Source organism: Geospiza fortis, unplaced genomic scaffold (genome assembly GCF_000277835.1).
Source record: "Geospiza fortis unplaced genomic scaffold, GeoFor_1.0 scaffold162, whole genome shotgun sequence".
Taxonomy (NCBI): Eukaryota; Metazoa; Chordata; class Aves; order Passeriformes; family Thraupidae; genus Geospiza; species Geospiza fortis.
In genome coordinates, this window is record NW_005054316.1 from 3,664,389 (window position 1) to 3,684,052 (window position 19,664).

The following is a 19,664-nucleotide window of genomic DNA, read 5'->3' on the forward strand; positions in this document are numbered from 1 at the left end:
CATTTGATCACAAAGCTTTCAGATTCCTAGTGCTATTACAGACCACATTTCTTTAAGAATGTGCATCCTTCCCAGAGATGTTTGCAGTATGAAAATGTGTTAATATGGGAAAATCCATTTTTTCTGTTCTTTTGCCCCATTAGAAGGCATGTTTAAATGTGACAAGTCACATGTAAGGGACATGGTTTTCCTTATAAACTTTGTCATTGAGATCTGTTATGGTTGATGGCTGAATACTGGTGTGCAGAGCTTTTAAAGACAATAATCTACTTCGGAAAATCAAGGCTATTTTGTTACTCTATAGTCTGAATAGTTTTTTGCATGATTGATGTAATCTTGGCAGTTATCAAAAACTAAACCAGAAACTAAACAGAAACCTTCACCAAACAGAAGTATTAGCTCCTGAGTTCAAGAGCTCAAACTTGCTCCTACCATTTGAACAGGCATAAACTGGTATTTGTCATAGACTGGGCAAAGGAGGAAGTTTCTGTCACTTCCTATGAAAGGCTACACGAGTTGCCCCAGGAGCAAGAGAAGGTTTTACTTCTAAGATTATTTCTGTCTCTGCCCAGAATAGAAAAGATTTTACAGATTCAGTTAAATTGTTGAAAAATGGTTGGAAAATTATTTTTAAGGGGGTGTGAGGAAGAGTTCTCATCTTGTTATCTCCACAGGGAAACGCCAGGCTCCGGTGTTTGATGTCTTTGAAGCATTTCTAAACACAGACAACATCCAGGTCTTTGCCAACGCTGCCACCAGTTATATTATGTGCCTTATGAAGTTTGTCAAAGGACTGGGTAAATATTTTCCTATTAAGTCATGATATCCCACAGAAGAGAATAATTCAATTATGTAATACATAGCATGGTAGGAAAGAGAAGGGCACTGAAGATGTTGAGTCCAGAATGCTTTAAAAAAATAAAATAAATCAAGACCAAGGGATTATTTCTGTAACATTTTTAATACTATCAGTTCTTCAAGTTTTTATGGCAGCAAAGATGCATCTCACTATGAAAAGTGTCTGCTTCTTAATTTGAAATTAGTTTAGACCAGGATTTGCTTACATTCATGTAAATAATAAAAAAAAAAAAGTCCAAACCTAGAATATTGCAGAAATGGCCTGGCATTGTGCAGAGACAGCATTGTTTGCAACAGAGCAGGGCATGTTTTACACTGTGGGCAGCAGAGACCAGGCATAGCATGTCAGGGTGACCCTGCAGAGTAATTGTCATGCTTCACCAGCCTTCAAAACAAAAGCAAATGGTGCTGGGCTGTTCTGCCCCCATGCTGGTGATCCATGGCTTGCCTTGATCATTAGAGTTTGACAATTTTCACTGAACTGTGACAGTGTTGGGGGTTTTTTTGTGGGTGTAAATTATAGAACTTCTAGTAGTGATAAAATGGAACTTTTGGTTTCTATATGAATATTAATTCACAGAGATGGTTGGGAATAAACCAACACATCTTACAATCTAGATCTGTGAGCAACTCCTTTTGATTTAAATGAAGCACCTAGCTGCAGATCTACTCTTTAATGTTACTCTTGTCTCATTGACCTATTTCACCGTTGATTTAAATGGGGGAAGAATTCACCTGGTGATGTAATTGTAATTGTAGCTATTATTACAAAAGAGAAATAAACTTACGTGTCTAGTACCAGTAGAGGGAGCTCATGTTTTTTTCTGGAGAGCTTAAAAGCCTGTCTTATATTTCTTTATGTTTCTTGCATTCATAAGATAATTTTGACCCCATTGTGGTCACATAGCAAAAAGCAAGGTCTTTTTTTGTATTAAAGGTAATAGGACTATGGGAAACATCGGCGAATACAATGCCATGCTATGTGCATTTTATTGTAAAACTAAAGGATTCAAACTTGGCTGTCTTGGCTGATCTCAGTGGTAGACAAAACTTTAAAATACATTATGGAGGGAATAGTTAAGAGCATAGAAAAAGCAAATAAATATAGTGAAAGGAGAACAAAGTAGGACCTAATAAAAAAAATTAATATTTATCTTGTGCTCTTTATGAGAGGAATAACTTTTTAAGGCAAGAAAATCTTAATGTCAATGGCCATTTAGTCACGCTTCAGATTTGGCACTGAATGAGACGTATTTGGCTAAATTGGAAAAATGGTTTTGAGCCAAGTATTCTAAGGTGGACAGGACTGTAGCTTAAACGAGGCAGGCAGACTGGCAGACAGAGAAAATGATGGAGTGAATGGAGTTATCCAGGGAGGAGCTCTTCAGTAGGATGCCTTGGAACTGCTGGGCTTATTGAATTCCATTAGTGAAGCTGGCCTGAGAGGAGCAGTCTGCTGATTGAAGTTAGGAATACCAGCAATAGAGGCACTAGAACCTCAGGATATGTGTCATACAGCTGAAGGATGTGTGTCATACAGTCATACTGTGAGACTTGATGCCTGCATTAGACAGCAGAAGGAGGTGTAGTGTACAAAATATAAAATGATGGATTTAAGCAGTAAATAAACTAATAGGAAGAACTTCTGGTAGAATAATTTTCCGGGGCAGTGGGGTGCAAATGGATAAAAAAATACTACAGTAATTGAACAATGCTGAATATGAGTAATTAATTCCTATACCCATGGAAGAAAGTGGAATGGAGTCAATATGACAGATAATACAATATATGATTATTAGAACTCCCCAAGACTCTATAAAGAAATATTAAATAGGCATATGTTTATTAAAGCATTTATTAGTATAAAAATTTGTGTACAAACTATGACCAGTATTATTGTATTGTTTGTGTGGGGGTCACCTGCTTGTCATCTAAGATCAAACAAAGGATGTTTTCTGAACTATGTTCAAATATTAGGGTGTAACTGAATGAGAAAATAAAATTAATGCTCTATTTATTGCTTTTCTTCTGTCCTTCCCAATGCTGCCTTTCCTATCCCCAGGGGAAGTAGATTGTAAGGAGATGGGTGACTGTGTGCCAGGATCAGGATCTGCATCTACAGACTTGTGCCTTCCCGCGCTTGATTACCTCAGGAGATGTTCTCAGGTATGATGAACAATCTTATACAGGCGCTAACCTTGCCTGGGAAATAATTCTGACCTGCAGGCTTTGCATCAGTCATTGGATGATTTGCATGAACCCAACAGAGTCTGTGGTGACCCTGATGGTAATACCCTGCACTGCCAAATGGACGGTGGGAATGTGAGGGAATATCATACCTTCCAGGCCAGTTAGCAGTGGGAAAACTGAGGCAAAAACACTCAGACTCAGGGAGCAAGTGAGAAAACGTAAATGTTCAAAAACTTTGTAGTGACATAATTCAAAGCTAAATTCATTCTTATTTAAACAGTTACCATAAACAGTGTTGTGAATGAAAGACAAAAAAAAATCAAACCAAGAAGTTGAGAATTCTTTTATTTTAAGTACAAGAGGTTGCACCCTCTGAAATGCAGAAGCAGCTTATTTGTACCATGCAGACTTATCTGAAGCTCAGGTCAAATCTCTAATAATTAGAATGCTGGCATGTTTCCTCTAATCTTCTTGGACACAGCATATATTATTATCCAGGGTTACCTGGACAATTTTTGTCTGATTTTATAATGTTATTTGTATTTCTGTAGCATCTGCAGGTCTTTTTGTTGGACCCAGGCCATGTTTTTCTGAGTACAATACAAAAGCACAACAAAGGGTACTATCATTGCTGAAAGTACTTAATATCTAAATTCAGAGATAATGGGTGGATTCAGTATGCAGACTGAGAAAAGAAGGGAAGAATAAGGAAGCTCAGAATAATAAACAGCAGACATACCAAACTCAACTTGCTATCTTGTTCATCTAAAAAAAATAGTGAATATCTGTGTATATATTTAATGTATGTTCTGTCTATACACTATTTGTACCACATTGCTATTCCTCGTCCTTACAAACTCCAGTTCACAGTGAGGGGGAAATATTTTCTCCTCTTCAAAAGAAGCAGCCATTTATATCTTTTTGTACCTTTTAACTTTCCAGTAAAAGTAAAACAGGAATGACAAAAAAAAATCTTGTCTGTATATTGCAAGTACATTATTTACTTAGAAAGACCTGATTAAATGCTGGTATTATCCCTGCAGTAGTACGGCTAACAGAGCTTTGTAGGCCATAGATGCAATCAGTGAGTTGTAACCTTTGCCCTTCACAAATGAGAAGAGAGCACACTCCCATCTCAAAAATGTGTTATTTAAATTGCTGCTCTCCCTCTCTTTACCCACAACTTTTTACTTGTTAGTGAACCGAAGACTTCTGGCCTCTAATTGTGTTTGCATACCTTTTATTTTATTTTACAAACCTGTGTTTTATGTGATTGCTTTTACAAACTTTCCCATGGATATTTATCTTCTCTTTTTTTCTCTCTCCCCTCTTCTCCACCCTTCCAAGTTGTTAGCCAAAATCTATAAAATGCCCTTGAAACCCATCTTCCTCAGCGGCCGGCTGGTTAATTTGCCCCGAGGAGCGCAGGAACAGTCAGCCAGCAGTGAGGATGGGATTGAGTGCATCCTTTCTGACTTTGATGATGACACTGGTAAGTGCATTGAAAGTAGTAAATTCAGAACTCATTAATTGTTTCTTCTATGTGTTGCTGCAAATTTTGCGAACTGCTGAAAGCAAAAAGGAGGGAAAACTTCATAGTTTGTTGTTTCCTTGTTGTCTACACACACCCACATATGCACACAGAGCTTGAAAGTTCAGGTCCTGTCACCTTCTTTAAAAGATACAGTTCATATATAAGAAAAATACAACCCCTCTCTTAGGGCAAGATAACAATATTTTGATTAACAATTATTTTGATTATCCTGAAATTCATAATACAACCATTGTGTATTTCTGAAAGCTAACACAAAACTACTTTCTAGACCACAGCTGAAGTAAAGGAGTGAAAATCTTTTAGAGTTGGTATTGGCAGGCCTGCCTTTAAGAAAAAAAATAGTATTGAATTACAGTCTACAAAGATAAAGAATAATTGTTTAAATCTTTCCAAACTTAGGCCCTGTGGTCTGTTGAAATAAACAGGGAATTTCTGAAATCCATAAAAAGCACTATGACCTCCAGAAAAAACAAGCAGCATTTGTCTCCTGATTATTTGTATGGTTTATATGGGCTGTGGATTAATCAGGTGTTGGATGAACTAGAACGTACAGAGCCAAGCAGTAGAGGAATGCAGCCTTATGGCTTCTGGGCTCAGGAGACCTTCACAGCAGTACAGCTGGTGCACGGACAGAAGGCTATTCAGCTAATTAAAGTTGAAAAGTGGCATGTTTATTCAGTATACTGGGCACACTGGGAGGTAGTCCTCCAAAGACATGTGTGAATTTCCAAAACTGCAGCTTCTCCATATATCCTCAAAAGCTCTACATATTCATAAAGACATACAGACACCTATACATATGCATCACCTGCTCCTGCTTGGTATTACAATGAGATGAATATTCATTACGGCTGCGCAGTCATCTTCTTGAATTGGGTCAGTGGGCTTCTGAAGATGAAGAGGTCTTCCTCATGGTAAATTCTTCACCTTTATCTGGTTGCCAGGACTTTGTGACCCCTTGGTCATGGTCCATACTCCCTCTCCTGGGCCCAATCATTGTTAGAAGCCAGATGTATTTGTGGTTCCTACCCTTTTACAATTCTTCATATATTCCCTGTAATTTCTAAGAATACAGCTAAGTCAAATACAGGATATATTGTCTTTTCTTCAATTATCCCCATCTGGTAATAATTACTCTTTTCTTAATCTCCTTGTTAAGCCCTCAATCAAAATATATGGCCTTCATCTTACCAGCTACATTTCTAACTTAACCCCTTGATTCATTCCCCTGTTTCTCTGCAAAGTTAGTAAATTCTTTTACTGATACACAGATTCTTCTTCCTCTAACCAAGTCGTGCGATAAGAATCTCTTAAAAACACCTACATTTTTGATAATGAAATTAAGGTTGCCACTGATTGTATCATCCTCAAATTCAAAACAATCATTACAACAGACAAAATCAAACTTATGCTAACTAAAATCAATAAAACAATAATTGGGTGAACTAAAGCATTAAGTATACCCATTGGTTTTACTGACCGTCCAGAAAGTACATCCCACTAATGGTGAGACAAATCTTCCTCTAACGTTTTAAAGACTCTCAGTATGGTCTCTATATCATGATGTATTGTAATTCAGATCTTCTTTCCCATAATTTTAATTTCTTCAAGGATTTCCTTTAGATCTTCATGTTTTGGTAACTGTTTGACTAAAGTTAAATTCATTCCTATAGGCACAGGTGACATTTCTTGCACAGTAGTCAAATTTGCCTTTAGATACCGACGTGATACAGCAGGTGCCTGATAGGAGAAATCATATCCTTCAATTTTGGCAAAGTTACAAATGCACAGATTAAATTGTGCTTCATTTATGGCGAGCTCGTCTACTGCTATAGTGGAACATGCTATTCTGAGGCATGCACAACCTTGACTTACATACACAAGCAGAGTTGTCTGGTTGACTGAATGAACCTCAGAGTGACAAATGCTTTGTTCTGTATCCAGACAAGTATCTTGATCATTATTCATATTTCCTTCACAAATAAATCCTAATTGTCTTCTCGTGGCACATGATTCTATATTAATAGTCTGCCAGTTCCCTTCAACTTTCTGTGTCCATGTTCTGAGTTCAGAAGGATACAGTACAGTTCCTTCATTATTCAACCTTAAAGCCACCATTGGGTATATTAAATCCACTGATGCATTATGTATAGTCAAAACAAAAGCAGTACTACACTTGTGACAGGATCATGGGTAAAATTGACCAAAACCCACCAAGATTAAGTTCTCTTTCTTATCCCAAACAATTTTGCAGATCTCAGTAGGAAAGGTGCCTTCTCCACTTTCCTTTATAACTGAGGCAGCCACTGATTGCATCCATAATTGTGCTTGTACACACCTAAGAGCTAAAGAAATATTCTCAGTACCCAAGGTGTTGATTATCAATTCATGGTCCCATTCTTCTATATTTTCCCATTCTGGTAGTATCTTGGACACTTTCCACTGGTTGGTACCTAAAGCTAATAAAGGAGATTGTAAAGGCTGTTGTGACTTAATTGTGTCACTACCAGCTGCAGTTAATTTGTTCATTAATACCTCTGAATCCATTGCATTCAAAACCCCCAGTCCTGTTCTTAATAATCCAGTCAAATCTCTTTTTCGTCTGATCATATATGGTATACACTTCTGTAACCAAGTGGTCTCATCCATAAAAGAGGTCTTAAGAAATGGGGTACGCTCCAGTTTAATGGCAGAAGCATTTACCTGCATTGCCATTTCTACCCACTTCAGGGACCATTTTGGATTAAGCAGTAGTCTTTGGATTCCTGTCTTTTTAATAGCATATGGTCCAATTTTGGTAATTATAGGTCAAATAATCTTTTTTAGGGTCTGGATGAGTGTAGTCCGAGTATGGGCAGTCTGTCTTGGTAGAGGCTAATTGGTTATTCTGGATGTTCTAATTCTATGATTCCAAGGAATGACACAGACTTGAGTTATATTGTAGTCAATTCTGTGATTCTTGTCTGCACATCCTTCTATTTTGAGTCTGAATTCAGGACAGTTGCTTAAGCATTTGTCACAACATTCAGGGCTAATCCAGATGAGTTCCATTGGTTCTTGGTAGAATTCATGGAACCCATCCTGAACAAACGCATATTCACATCCCCAGACATTTCTCCCTTCCCAAACAGATGCATTTGTGACTCTCAGCATTTTTGACAGAGCCTTACGGGAGTAAAAGTCATAAGCTTTTCCTCGACAAGTGTGTATATCAGTTGCATTGTACATACGTGGTATTGCATTAACTTTGGTCATGGTCATAGCTATGATCATGAAGGCCACAAATTTCCAAATTACACTTGCCATTCTTTGAAACAAAGTAATTTTAAATACAAACTAGATTAACTTTTCTTCTTACAATGTACTTATTTTCCCAAGTAAGCTTTTATTTCAGTTCATTACCACCCAGTGTAACTTTCCAAACACCTTCTGGATCCTTTTTCACTCGCGTATGGTGGATCCAGGTATTCTGTTCTTTGTCCTTGATTGCAGTAAAAGTGATGAGAAGCACTTGGAATGGTCCTTCCACTGTGGCTCTGCAAAAGAGTTGACATATACATAGTCTCCAGGCTGTATGTCATGTACTGGTCCTTCTAATTCCCTGCTCCAAATCCCAGCCACATGCTTCTCAATTTCTGAGTTGTTTGTTTAGGGCCATCGTGTAGCTGTGTAGCGTTTCTTCCCCTGGTGGGGTTGGTGTTTCCTCTTGTACCCCCTGTGGCCTTCCATATAATATCTCAGAAAGGACTTAATTTTTCTTTTGTCCTTGGTTTAGTCTGGATTTGAAGTAATACTAACGGAAGAGCCTGGGCCCAAGGTAATTTTGCTTCTTGCCATAGCCTTATAATTTGTTGCTTGATTAAATGATTCATTTTTTCCACTTGGCCACTTGACTGGGGATGATATGGAGTATGAAGTTCCCAATATATGCCCAATTAGCAGCTAATTTGCTGTACAATTTTTGAAATGACGTGTGGCCCTCTATCTGAAGATATTGTGGCTGGGACTCCAAAGCATGGTATACTGTTATCTCTTGTAACAGTACTTTAGTTACCTCTTGCACCTTGGCAGTTCTGGAAGTAAAGGCTTCCAGCCATTCTGAAAAGGTATCTGTCAATACCAATAAATGTTGATACCCCCTTCCCTGGGAAGTTCTGAAAAATCAGTTTGTCACTGTTGCCCAGGCCCATAGCCTCTTCCAATTTGTCCAAGTTTTGATTTGGGAATATTTTTGGGCTTAGTTTGGAGGCAAAAGACTACATTATTCGGTCACTTGAATAACTGTACCTTGTAAATTTCTGGCTACAATCCTATCTTTTAAATAATTATACAAAGTGTCTATTCCCCATTGGGTTTTCTGATTCTCCTCTTTTAATAGTGACCATAACAAATAGGAGGGGACTACAAGTTTTCCTTTCCCTTCTTGTGTAATGGCCCATCTTTCCTGATTGTATTTCGCATTCTCAGTCTCAGTAAGTCTCTTGTCCTTCTTGTTATACTTTGGCTCACCTTCTAGAGAAATTTGTCCATCTGGAATTAAAGCTGAGTGCGGTACATTCCAGTTTCACTCAGAAACACTCAGAGCTCACTTTCTGGTGTGCCTTGATATGCATGATAGCTACCTTCGCAGGTAGCTTTCCTTTCTTAAGCCTGACCTGCACAGGGGGTGTGTTCCTTGCCCTTCCTGATACACCAGAAGCCCATACCCCAGGAAATACCTGATCCATTATTTTCTTGTTAACCTTTTCTTCATCTTCAGTACTGGTCTTATTAATTGTTTCATTAAATGTAATATTAAACTCAACATTTCTACATACTGTTGGTCTTTAACCTCCAAAATAACCTCCCTATTTTTAAATATGATTTTTATTTCTAGCTGCTCCAACAAATCCCTACCCAGCACTGCCTTTGGAGTGCTGGGCATATCCAAAAATCTGTGAATTCCCTCTTGCTTTCCAAGTTTATATTTTAATGGTTTGCAAAAATATGCTTTTTCAGATTGGCCAGTTGCCCCCTTTACTATAACACAATTGTCTATATAGGCATTAAAGCTTTATTTAACATCGAATATGTTGCTCCCATGTCTACCAAAACCCTCATTTTCTTTCCTTTATTCCCTAGCTTGATTTTAACCAGAGGGTTCACTAGAGTGAGACCCTCCAGTCCCCCTCAGTCTGCTTTGACCTGCACAACCACCCCTTCCCTTTTGGGGTTTCATCTTCTTTGTTCATAGCCTTCTCTCCGTTCCAGACATTGGTTTTTCCAGTGACCAATTTTCCTGCACATTGATCTTTCCCAAGCTGAGGCAGACCTTGTTTTGGTGGTCCTTACCCATATCTCCCTTTTCCTCCTTCTCTCACTACTTCTACTAGTTTTCTCATCCCTTCTTTGTATCCTTCCTCTCCGTTGCTAAAAACCCTCCATGCCTCTTCTAATAAGTTTTCTAAATTTCACCCCATTGGCCCCTGGATCTTCTGAAGCTCATGCCTAATGTCCCCTGTGTACTGTCTCAAAACCAAATTTGCTAACTGTTGTATCCTGTCCTGAGAATCAGGATCTAAAGATGTATAATGACGCATTGCCTTATGGAAGTGATCTAAAAATTCAGAAGGACTTTCAGAAGGACCTTGTCTCACTTTATATAGGGCCAGCCAGATTATGGTTTTAGAAATTACCCTCTCAATTCTTTTTATTATAAGGTCCCGATAATGTTCAAATTTTGCCAAATCTTCTGGTTTATTTGGATCCCATCATGGATCCTGGAGGGGGAAAAATTCCTTAACATCAAGTTGTGCTGTTCTACAAGCATCCTCTACTAAATTCCTGGCTGTTTTCAAAATTAATTGCTTCTCTGTCTCAGTCAAAGCATCTAACAGTAATTGAATGTCAGCCCAATCTGGGTTGTGTTGTTTCATCATATATTTTAATCCTCTAGCGGTGTCTATCAGATTGCTTCGGTAGTTCTTGGCAAGCCTTTCCCATGCCTCTAAGTCAATTGTAGAAAACAGGATTTTAACTAACATCCTCCTTACTTCAGGTGCTATTGCCGCCCATAAAGGTGCTTGTATTATTTCTTTTGTTTATTTTCTGGTCGGTGGTGCCATGGCACCATTTGGGGAGGGCTCCTCATCTTCACTGTCACTATTATGTAATGGAGGATATAACACTAATAATGGTTTATGTGATTCAATAGTAAGTGGAGGAGCAGAGAGCTCAGCTTGTTCCTTTAATGCTTCCTTTACTTGCTTCCTAGTCTGAGATGCTATGGGGCTATGTGGGGGAGAAGGAACTGGAGTTGGAATTAGGGTCGCCAGTCCTTCCAAGTCTGCATCCTCTCCTGATCGCTCTTGTCATTTAGGAGGAGGCCTAAACAGGTCAGCTAATTCCTGTTCTTGTGCCTCCTTATGATAAACTTTGTAAGGATGGGTTCAATGTTGATTTATTGAACAAGTACTGCGACATCATTTGGATTTCCCTCTATTTCCTCTATTTCTTCTCAAGAGCCAATACTAGGGGATCAGAGGGAGGTTTAATTCTACAATCTCTCTGCCACTCAGGATGATTCCGGAGAGTAAAAAACATATCAGCATATGTTACTTCCTACAATTTCTATTCCCTTCTTAAAAATAACATCAGCTGCAATAAAATGTCACAGTCTAAGGTTCCAGCTGGTGGCCATCTAACAAGTCCTTCTAGCCTATAAAGTGGTCACACCTGTTTACAAAATGGAATTAAATTCCTTTTATTTTCAGTTCCTCCATGGCCCACCAATTCTTTCCAGTGTGCCAAAATACAACCCAAAGGACTAGCCTTAGAAATTTCTTTACTCTGGTTAGTTCCCATTTTTCTTTTCCCAGCGCTTCTTTACGTTATGTAAACTCTTCGTCTTAATTTGAAAGTCTCAATTTATAAAAAGAGGCTGAGCACACTCAGTTCTATTTAATTCTGCTGGCTTCCCTAAATTACCTGAAACTCCCTTCTTCAATGATTCAAACAACCTGTTACTTTCGTGGCCCTCACGACCGGTTGCCAAAAAAATCTTTATAGCTCTCTGAGTGGTCTTTGTCTCCTTAGAATAACACGAATGACAAAGTGTCTGTCTCAGTCACCTCCACCTAAATGTCTGTCTGTACCACAGCTCTTCACACTGAATGCAGCAGAAACAAACCCAGGGTTCACAAGGGCAGCCCTTTGGACAAGCAACCTGTACCAAACTCGGTCTCCTCCAATTTCTATTTCTATTCATAGGACATTTCAGCTACTTATTTCTCACTCTCTCTACCTAAACTTTGCATCACAAAATCTTGCAATCTTTTCCCAGTTTTCTTCTCACACAACCCAATCTTCAGGTACTAAGTGTGACTTCAGACACACCAACTTTAAAATCTCTGGTTCAAAATCAGCTCGATTAAGGCATTGTTTCCACTGACCCAGGGCACACTCGCTTTGCTGCCCTGCAGAATATCAGTAATATCATCCTGCACAAATATTATATTTCAATAACACCCATGCACAATGCTGACCTCTAAATGAACCAGGGGCTACAGAGAAACGTCCGCAGAGGCAAGCTATCCCATGTATCCCTTCATGAAGTTCTCCACTCTCTACTGTAGGAAATTCCCAATCTAAAGACACTAAATGGCCCCCAGAAGTCTTATATAATCCTTCTAGGTAAACCCATTAGTTTCTTTTATCTATTCTGTGATTCACCGGAGTAACAAATTCCCATGGATCAAGTCCGAACCACTGTGTGAGAGGGATTCCTTTAATTCTCCTAGCCATGGTTAAAACAGCCCATATGTATACACACTTCACTGTGCAGCTCACCACAGCTCCCCTTTTCCCTTCTCAGGGGGAAAATGTACCAAAACTGCACACAAATCTCAAAACCACACCAGCACTCTACACAGACTTTCCTAACTCTAGGTCTCAACTGACCTTTTGCCTATAAATTGTCCTTGTCTGCCCCTCGGCAGAAATAATAGCAGCCTTCTACACAAATTCCACACTGTAATTAATCTTACACAAAATATTGCTCTCACTACAGGCAGGAATTCCACAAACGCAACCCCATATCAGATATCAGAACTAAACCACGGGGGTTGTCCTCCCAACTCATTTTGCACTGTTCCCAATCTTCTTCAGAAATATCTAAATTCTTGGGATGACCTTTTCCACAGACTAAATTCACTATCTCACGTTCCGTATGTGCTCTCTCCCAGTGATAGTACTGTGGGAATTCTGATTCTGGAAAATATCTGGAGCACACGGGTCTCCGCCTGTAAATATACAATGCCACCTTCTATTGCAGCTCTTGCAATGGAGAAGGACACAAGCATAGTCCTACCCAGGTACCCAATAGAAAATTGTCAGATTACACAAAAAGCAAGAAGTTACTCCTGGTCTTCTCTATCTCCACAAATTTCTGAGATTATCCTCGGCTGGGGGTAACTCCCAGTGAAAAGCTAAATAACAGTTCATTCAGCTTGAATATCTTCCCCCTAAAAACACCCTTTCTGTCTTTCCATCCTGTGATTTTTAACCTCCCAGTCTCCTCCTATAGCCAAGAACTCGTCTGGTTCAAGGCCAAGCAACTTAAAGAGTGCCTCTCTGGACAGTTGAGGCCTTGCAGCTAAAGCCCAAGCTTCGCCAGCCACCTCTAGCAATTTATCAAAAATAAACAAACATCACAGTAAATACAAAAACCAAAACACCAACTAAAAAAATCAACTAGTTGCAAGTATTACTTTTGACACAAGATAGCAGTGTTGTCTTAGAAATGAGCTAGTTACCAGCTCATTGCAACTATACCTTTTGACACAAGATAGTAGTATTACCTCAAAAAGGCACAATATCCCTCAAAAATAGTGACAACTATGATTTCCAATAGCAAGAATCAAAACTCGCATATTTCATCAAATACACACACACACACAGAGTCAAAAATAGCAACAAATAAAAGAATAGCAGCAATACAGAGGAATTTGCCCAGTTCACCCCAGAACTGCTAGTGGGTCCCCTCGACATGGGAAATTACCCTTTAGCCAGCAACCAAACCCTTCAATGCTTGCAAGCAAACCTATGGGCTTATGTTGCACACAAGGCCTCCCCTGTGACTTACCAACTGTCCCCTCAGCTACGCGTACGTACAATTTAGAGACTAATTTCTATAATTGTAAACATACCCTTTGTAATGCCAGAGGTCTTGTCTGTCCCCACAATGAGCAGACCGGGAGCAGAGGTCTCTCCAGGAATATCCCAGTGGCTCCAGGAATATCCCCGTGGCACCTGGAGGTGTCCACAGCCCAGCCTGGTCTTGCAGTAAACAGGGGAGTCCTGCTGCAGTTGCCAAAATGATGCACAGACAGAAGACTCTTCAACTAATTAAAGTTGAAAAGTGGCATGTTTATTCAGTATACTGGGCACACTGGGAGATAGTCCTCCAAAGATGTGTGAATTTCCAAAACTGCAGCTTCTCCATATATCTGCAAAAGCTCTACATATTCATAAAGACATACAGACACCTATACATATGCATCACCTGCTCCTGCTTGGTATTACAATGAGCTGAATGTTCATTACGGCTGCGCGGTCATCTTCTTGAATTGGGTCAGTGGGCTTTGAAATGGGTCAGTGGGCTTCTGAGGATGAAGTAAGAGGTCTTCCTTATGGTAAATTCTTCACCTTTATCTGGTTGCCAGGACTTTGTGACCCCTTGGTCATGGTCCATACTCCCTCTCCTGGGCCCAATCATTGTTAGAAGCCAGATGTATTTGTGGTTCCTACCCTTTTACAATTCTTCATATATTCCCTGTAATTTCTAAGAATACAGCTAAGTCAAATACAGGATATATTGTCTTTTCTTCAATTATCCCCATCTGGTAATAATTACTCTTTTCTTAATCTCCTTGTTAAGCCCTCAATCAAAATATATGGCCTTCATCTTACTAGCTACATTTCTAACTTAACCCCTTGCTTCACAGTCACTTCTGAATATGTGGACTACTGAGCTGTTCCAACCAGGCTGCCTCTGTAAAGAGTCAACTGTAGTCTGGCAGAAAGCAGGCTGAATCCAGTGCATTTCATTCATGTACCTCCCCAGACTGGCCCTTGGTACCACTTTTGTCTAGACTCTTCCACGACATGGATTGTCCTGTTCCTGCTACCCTGGATAAAGGAGAGAAAAGCTGCTCTCTGAAACCAGAAAGTCACAAATCCTAGTTTTTCACAAAACAGCCTTTTACTTCTTCCTATGCTGGGTTTGGTTTGGTTTTTCTCTCTTGGGGTTTTAGGATATTCACCCGGGATGTAGGGGACCCAAGTCATTGAAGCCTCTGCTTTGAATTAGACTTGGAACTTGGCCTAGGGTCTTCTCACCTCAGTTGCCTACTGTTCTGAAGTGACCCTGCCAGTCAGTCTCTTGCTGTAAACAGAAGTACCACCCTGCAGCAAATAAACCTTTTGGTTCTTGTCAGAGCTGTGCCCTGAGACTGTGACCCAGTTTGTTGTTTACATGGCAGTGGTGTTAGAATGTTGCTAGGCAAACTGACTTTACAAAGGCACAAGGCGGTCTTCACCTGGCACTCTAGTGCTCAAAGTCAGTAGCAGGATGAGACAAAATGTTTTAACCTACTTTGGCATATTTGCAGTATATTTTTATACTGTATTTGATTTCATACTGGACTCTTCAGGAGGGTGTTTTAGAGATACTCAGTTCTCCCAGATTGGAAAACATCCATATTTGACTCTATTCAGAAGTATCATTAAAGTCTAACTGACTCAAAACAGGGCACAACACTACCCTCCAAAAGTGCTGTGAATAAATAAATCGTCAACCTAGTTACGAAGTAATGATGCCACTGTTTTTTCCTTGTTTCTCAGGAAGATCCTTGCAGTCAGCAAGCTCAGTTAATCTTAAAAAAAGTTCCCTCTTGTATTGCTTTTAGAACATAATTAGCTAACAAGCATCATTAAGATATAGACTACATCAGCAAAGCTACCAGTGGCAGACAACAGGAGCTTATTAGTGAACCAAAGTAAAATCCATTTTAGCCTAATAAACCCATAGCCTTTTAAGGGGATTTAAAGAGTGTAATGTGCAAGATCCTTCCAGTTGTTCATGTTATCATGAGGAACTAGCAGATACTTAAGGGATCTGTGAAAAATTAAAGGGCAGCAATTCCTAACCATCTTCAAAATAGCATTGAATACTAGTTGTATCCTGTAATATTTTAGGGGATATCTGCTTGCCAGTATAGATGAGAGCTCACCTGCATCCTGTCTGCTGTTCTGGCAGTTGTCCAGTTCTGTGACCTCTTCAACATCTAAAGATGACATGTGAAGCAGCCTGATCATACTGCATGAGACGTTTTTACTCTTCAGTCCTGAGTACCAAATAGAGCCAGTTAAATTATGGCTAGTCTCCTCAGGAGTCCTACTTTAAAGCATAACCTAAGAGAGTACAATCTATTCTGGGCAGCATTTGCAATGGTAATGAGATGAGATTTTATTTATGTATTTTTGTGGGATGTTTTACACAAGGTTAAAGAGACTGAGCTAGTAGGAATAGTAAAGTATGACCAGAACAAGGTGTGTATTGATGAGGAAGGATGGGACAAAACACAAACTTGATAAAAAGGGAGGGAAAAGGAAACCATCATTTCAAAAATGGCTGTGGACCACAACCATTACATGGCAACAGTAAACATGAAAGAGCCATGATCCTTAAGTTACTTAATTTATTAATTTCCATAATTTCTAAGGGCAAATTTCACCTGTGTCAAGCAGTATCTTAGTCGTGGTTTTTAATCTTTCTTTCTCTACTTGTAGGCCTTATCAATGTCTGGATTATTCTGCTGGAAGAATTAACAACTGCCATATCCAACTGTCCCCGTCAGCACCAGCCTCCTACTTTGGATCTGCTCTTTGAGTTGCTAAGGGACGTTGCCAAGACACCTGGTAATGAAAGGGCCTGATGAAATGTGAGCTAGTGGAGACCTAACCAAACATTTTAGACTCCTAAGCCATTTCTGTAAAGTATGTTACTTGTGTTAAAGCTGCACAGAGACATTCTCTACCAGAAAGAGATTTTCTCAGATCTGATAAGTTGTTCCTCTTAGTCCATTATTCTGTTGACAAAAGGCATCTTGTAAGAGTATATTGAACATATGCCTAAATTCATTGCACAATAAAGAGGTGTGGTACTCTATCGATGGGCTAGCCACAGAAAATGTTTGCTTTGTGTCTAGCAAATGGAAGAGAAAATTACATAATCCTGCAGATCTGCTGGGAAAGACTGCAGATAAACAGTTGGCTAAATGTACCTCATAACTACATCCAAATTTTGCCACTCTCATCCCACAAAAAAGTTTCAGAACCTCTTTCTTTCAGCATTACCTCAGGCTTCAGCTTGGAACAAGTTAGCAAATTTACTGAGCATATAGGCTTTGTAAGCAAGTACATACAACCATTATTGTGTTTATTTTAAGGACCAGGATTTGGCATTTATGCAGTTGTACATCTTCTTCTTCCCACGATGTCTCTTTGGCTCCATCGCAGCCATGGTGACCACTCTTACTGGGATGTCGCATCTTCTAATTTCAAGCATGCCATTGGCCTTTCCAGTGAACTTGTAGTGGAGCACATTCAGAATTTCATACACTCAGGTATGTTATTGTAGTGTCATTTCTACTGTCATCAGTGACATGTTGCTGAACCACTTGAGGAGGTGGTTTCATTGCTTTTTTGGTTGCTCAAACATAAAATAGGAGGAGATTTAAAAATTTCTGATTGAGATTTTTTTTTTTCTTTACAGGGTTTAGAGTTATGGGGGAAAAAATTGTAAGACACTCATTGAAATTATTTAGACCAGGCTCCTTCTCAGAGCAGGGCTATCTTCAAAATTAAAAGATCATAATCTTTAGTATGTTCCCAAAAGAAGATACAAAGACTTTGATCATAAGGAACTAGAATATCAGAAACAGGATCTAAGATAATTTCTCCTATACCACTTCAGTCCAGACATTTTGTGTTGTTAACTTAAAAAGGATTGTTCTTCTTTCAGCTTGATGCAATGCATGTTTCAATAGCTGCATAAAACACATTTGGTTTTGCAAATTCTCTGAACAGCAGTAAGTGTAGCAAGACCGTTTATCTGTAATTATAATGATTAGGCAATGATGTTAAAACCAGTCTGTGTTTTTTTCCTTATAGATATTGGTTATGAAAATATGATCAATACTATGTTGAAAGATCTTTTCAAGTTACTGGTAGCCTGTGTAGCAGAACCAACAGAAATTATTTCCAGAGTTGGCTGCTCCTGTATCAGGTAACCCAACCTGTTCACTCTTAGCACATTCAAAAAAGATGTCTATGTCTTTGAAGAACTTGTGGACTGATAAGCTGGTTAACATCTCAAAAGAAGTCTACAATACATCTTGGGTCTTTTTACTGGAATAATGGATTTTGGACTTATTAACCTTTTCTTGCTGTTTTCAGCGTGCTTCAGAACCTGTGATTTTAGGCATTACTACATGTATGAGTCTCAAAAAAGCACTTGCATATTACTTATATATAGTTAGTCAATAATTGATCCTTAAGAAAAAGGGTCTTGGCATTCACAGGTGTTAGAGGTAATTAGCACCTTTCTCAGTCTTCCGGTTATTACAGTTGTAATCTAAATAAGCACTGCATTTGTACAGTTACATAGTGTGGGGTTCTTGTGGCAAGATGTCTACTTAAAGCGGAAAAACAAAGGAGAAAAAAAAGTCAAAACTATAGTGTAATTACAAAAATAGGTCAGGATAACAGCTGAGGAGGTTGGATAACATTAGCTAGCTACTGAGTAAGCCTTTTGTTCTGTTTTCATAGATTCATAGAGTGGTTTGGGTTGGAAGGCACCTTAAAGATCACTTCATTTCAACTCCTCTGCAATGAGCAGAGAAATTTACACTAGACCAAGTTGCTCAAAGCCCCGTCCAACTTTGGACACTTCCAAAGATGGGGATTTTCAACCTTCTCCCTTTAGAAGTAAGAATTGTCTAGTTCCTTCTTGAACATAGTAACATTTTCCTGTGTCCTTGCAGGTATGTGTTGGTGACAGCAGGGCCTGTTTTTACTGAAGAGATGTGGAGGCTTGCATGTTGTGCCTTGCAGGATGCATTCTCTGCCACTCTGGAGCCAGTAAAGGTAAAATTGCCATTTTGCTTTCAGTCAAAATGTAATCATACAGTGGAGGTTGAAATCAATTTTTTCTAAATGTATACAGACCACACTAGTAGCCTTCAGTACAGACTTATTTTAAATTGCCTTGCCAGTATGAAATCAGAAGAGTTCAATAGGTGAAAATTTCCCTTTTGATCAATTTCTTCCTCTGGATTTACAAAAACTAGGTAGAAGACAATGTTGCTTTGCTGTAGCTGCATGCTCCATATAGACTAGTTTTCAATTCATTGTCTGTTTTGTAAACAAAACATCCTGTGAAGTCTTTGCAGACCAGCATCCATAAAAAACTGCCTTTACATTGGATATATTAATTCTAGATGGCAGGTGACCAGCTGGTGGGATGGCAGAGGTCACTGAATCTTGTATTTCACATAAACAGGCTGGACATGGCTACAGTCATTTGTTTACCGCACAATGAAATTCTAATATTGTGTCTCTCTGTAGAACCTGTTGGGCTATTTCCACAGTGGTACTGAAAGCTTCAGTGGAGATGCCTGTGAAGTGAAGGTGGCAGCCCCCTCCCTCTCACCAAGTGCTGAAGCTGAGTACTGGAGGATCAGAGCCATGGCACAGCAGGTACTGACAGATGTTTCAGGGGAAGCCAGAAAACCTTTTAAACTTGGAGCTTTTCTTTATGAAGGTGTATTTTTTTACACCATCTTCCTCACAAACCCTACAGGCAAAGACTTTGTCATCACCGGGCTAACATCAATAGTCTAATAGTAGTATTCAGAAAAATTAACAAAAACTAGGAAAAAAAAAGAAAACCTCAGAACTGTTGCCCTGTAGACAGGAATTTGAAATGCCTAGGATAGGAAAAAATGCATAGGTATCTAGA

The 19,664-nt window shown here is 39.2% G+C and overlaps 1 protein-coding gene across 3 annotated transcripts in view; it reads left to right on the forward strand.

The window, feature by feature from the left end:
* The window catches only part of ARFGEF3 (ARFGEF family member 3), a 92,128-nt gene that overhangs the window by 62,457 nt on the left and 10,007 nt on the right, over window positions 1-19,664 (forward strand). For all 3 annotated transcript variants that reach the window (XM_031056256.1, XM_031056258.1, XM_005420088.2), the window contains 8 exons: window positions 675-797; window positions 2,921-3,024; window positions 4,396-4,540; window positions 16,433-16,561; window positions 17,092-17,268; window positions 17,816-17,930; window positions 18,688-18,790; window positions 19,271-19,402. In XM_031056256.1, the coding sequence (XP_030912116.1) occupies window positions 675-797; window positions 2,921-3,024; window positions 4,396-4,540; window positions 16,433-16,561; window positions 17,092-17,268; window positions 17,816-17,930; window positions 18,688-18,790; window positions 19,271-19,402 (1,028 nt within the window). The remainder of the gene's footprint in view (window positions 1-674; window positions 798-2,920; window positions 3,025-4,395; window positions 4,541-16,432; window positions 16,562-17,091; window positions 17,269-17,815; window positions 17,931-18,687; window positions 18,791-19,270; window positions 19,403-19,664) is intronic.